Raw genomic sequence first — 1,919 nt, 5'->3', positions numbered from 1 at the left:
CAAAAGGACACCCTCCCTAAAATGTTTCCAGGTGCAGCCCTATTCACCCAGGCGTCTCTTTTCCTGAAGAACCTGAGCTGGGCAGCTGACACAATGGTACTCCTCCCAATCCTCCTTTTCCTTCCCCCATTTAAGGCTAAGTGCTAAAAGGTATGTTAATTAAGCTTGAGAAACCAAGTTGCGGTCATGAGATTAGAACCTGCGAAGTACGATGTAAAGCTGCCTAAATGTCTTGGAAAAATACATATGTTAGCTGTACCTTGTCATAGTCCCTCCCAGCTTGGTGTAAAGTAACTCCCTTAAATAAAACAGAGGTGCAGGACGAATCCAGTGTGCATTACAGCTTGGAGAGCATGTTATACGGCTGACTAGGCATGCATTGCTGACCAGCTAGTAAGGGGTGCGTACTGCCCGCATAGCTAAGATGTTTACTATGCGGGATCTTACTGCCCTTATAGCGCAGATGTTCACCACGCCGGATCTGTGGGATGTCAGTAATGCATCCACTCTGGTTTTGGGGTGTCTTTTTGTCTCTCTCGTTGTGTCTCTGTGTCTCCTCTTTTGCTATCCCTATCGCTGCCAGATATTCCCACCTCGTGAACCAAACATCTGTGTTGAGGCCGGTCCTTGGCAAGTCCTCAAGCTGACATCTCTGCTCTTCAATACTTTAAAAAGTTCCTGTGCAGCCGATTTGCCCAATGCAATCCGTCGTCTGATATCTTGACTGCTGCTTCCGCGAGTGTTGATAGTTGATCCAAGAAGAATGAAGACCTTGACAACTTCAATCTTTTCTCTATTGTAAGATGTACAGCCATAAAAACTCCTAAACAGGGTCCCTATGAGTCATCACTGACTTCATGTCACACAAACAATACTACGACCATGTCTTATGGGCATGCAGTGGCTCAGTAGGATAAGCGCTGGACTATGAAACTCAAGGGCAACAGTTCAAGATTATCTGCTGCTCTCAAAATATTTACAACTTTGGAAACCCTATATAGGGTCAATATGAGTCAGAACTGAATCAAGGACACTTAAGAGAAACAAAAAAAATTATTATATTTGAACTATTATTGTTTGTGTTTGAAGTGAATGGAAGTAAAATGGCAAAGAGTAACATTATAATTCCAATTTATATCAAGTAGTTTTAAATATATCAAATCACTATGGAGTAACCTAGCTTCTCTGCATATAGAAACAGTGGTTAACTAAATGGATCAGCAATGGGAAAACAATGAATTAAAAAGATGAAAAGTTTTCAAGTGAATATTCACATGAAATACAAGCCTAATATATTAAATTTTGGTTAAAATCAGTGAAAATTTACTTAGAATATGGTTAAATTCCATGCAAATGACTTGCCTGTGTAATGTAATTTCTAACAACAATATGAAAAATCAAAAGTCATTATTTCAAACTATAGTCTTCTAATGTAAAGAAAAAATGTATGTAAAACACAATTGTATGAGGAAGTTGCAAAACAGGGAGTTCTGGGAGCTCAGTGGTTGCAAGCCAGGCTACGAACTTCAAGGTCACCTGTGTGAAACTACCAGCTGTTCTTAGGGATAAAGATGATGCTTTGTGCTCTTGAAAAGATTTACAGCCTCAGAAACCCTACACAAGGTTGCTATGAGTTGTAACCAGCTCCACAGCACATAAACACCACCACAACAAAGGAAAGACTTCTGTCTCTATTGTTAACTATCAGAATTGATGAAAGAATAAATTATAGTATGGCTTATAAATATACAGAATATAATTAAAGTGTATTATACGGTCAATTAATCCTAGAAGAAATTTTAATAAATGTGCATTTTTACAGTATTTCAGCTATACTTACATATATACTTATATATTCATACATATAAACTGTGGCATCCTGGTGTGGTGCTGTGGGTTAATGTGCTGGACTACAAACT

General features: G+C 38.7%; 1 protein-coding gene across 1 annotated transcript in view; it reads left to right on the top strand.

Annotated features, from left to right (window-relative positions):
* The first annotated feature begins 433 nt into the window (after nucleotides 1-433).
* Nucleotides 434-1,919, top strand: part of LOC102833128 (olfactory receptor 7G2-like) — a 4,130-nt gene continuing 2,644 nt past the window's right edge. Inside the window, exon 1 of the mRNA XM_006877883.1 lies at nucleotides 434-494. Within this exon, the coding sequence (XP_006877945.1) occupies nucleotides 434-494 (61 nt within the window). The remainder of the gene's footprint in view (nucleotides 495-1,919) is intronic.

This window comes from Chrysochloris asiatica, unplaced genomic scaffold (genome assembly GCF_000296735.1).
Source record: "Chrysochloris asiatica unplaced genomic scaffold, ChrAsi1.0 scaffold00661, whole genome shotgun sequence".
Classification (NCBI taxonomy): Eukaryota; Metazoa; Chordata; class Mammalia; order Afrosoricida; family Chrysochloridae; genus Chrysochloris; species Chrysochloris asiatica.
Note: the sequence above shows the minus strand (reverse complement) of the source record. Positions and strands in the feature narration are given on the sequence as shown.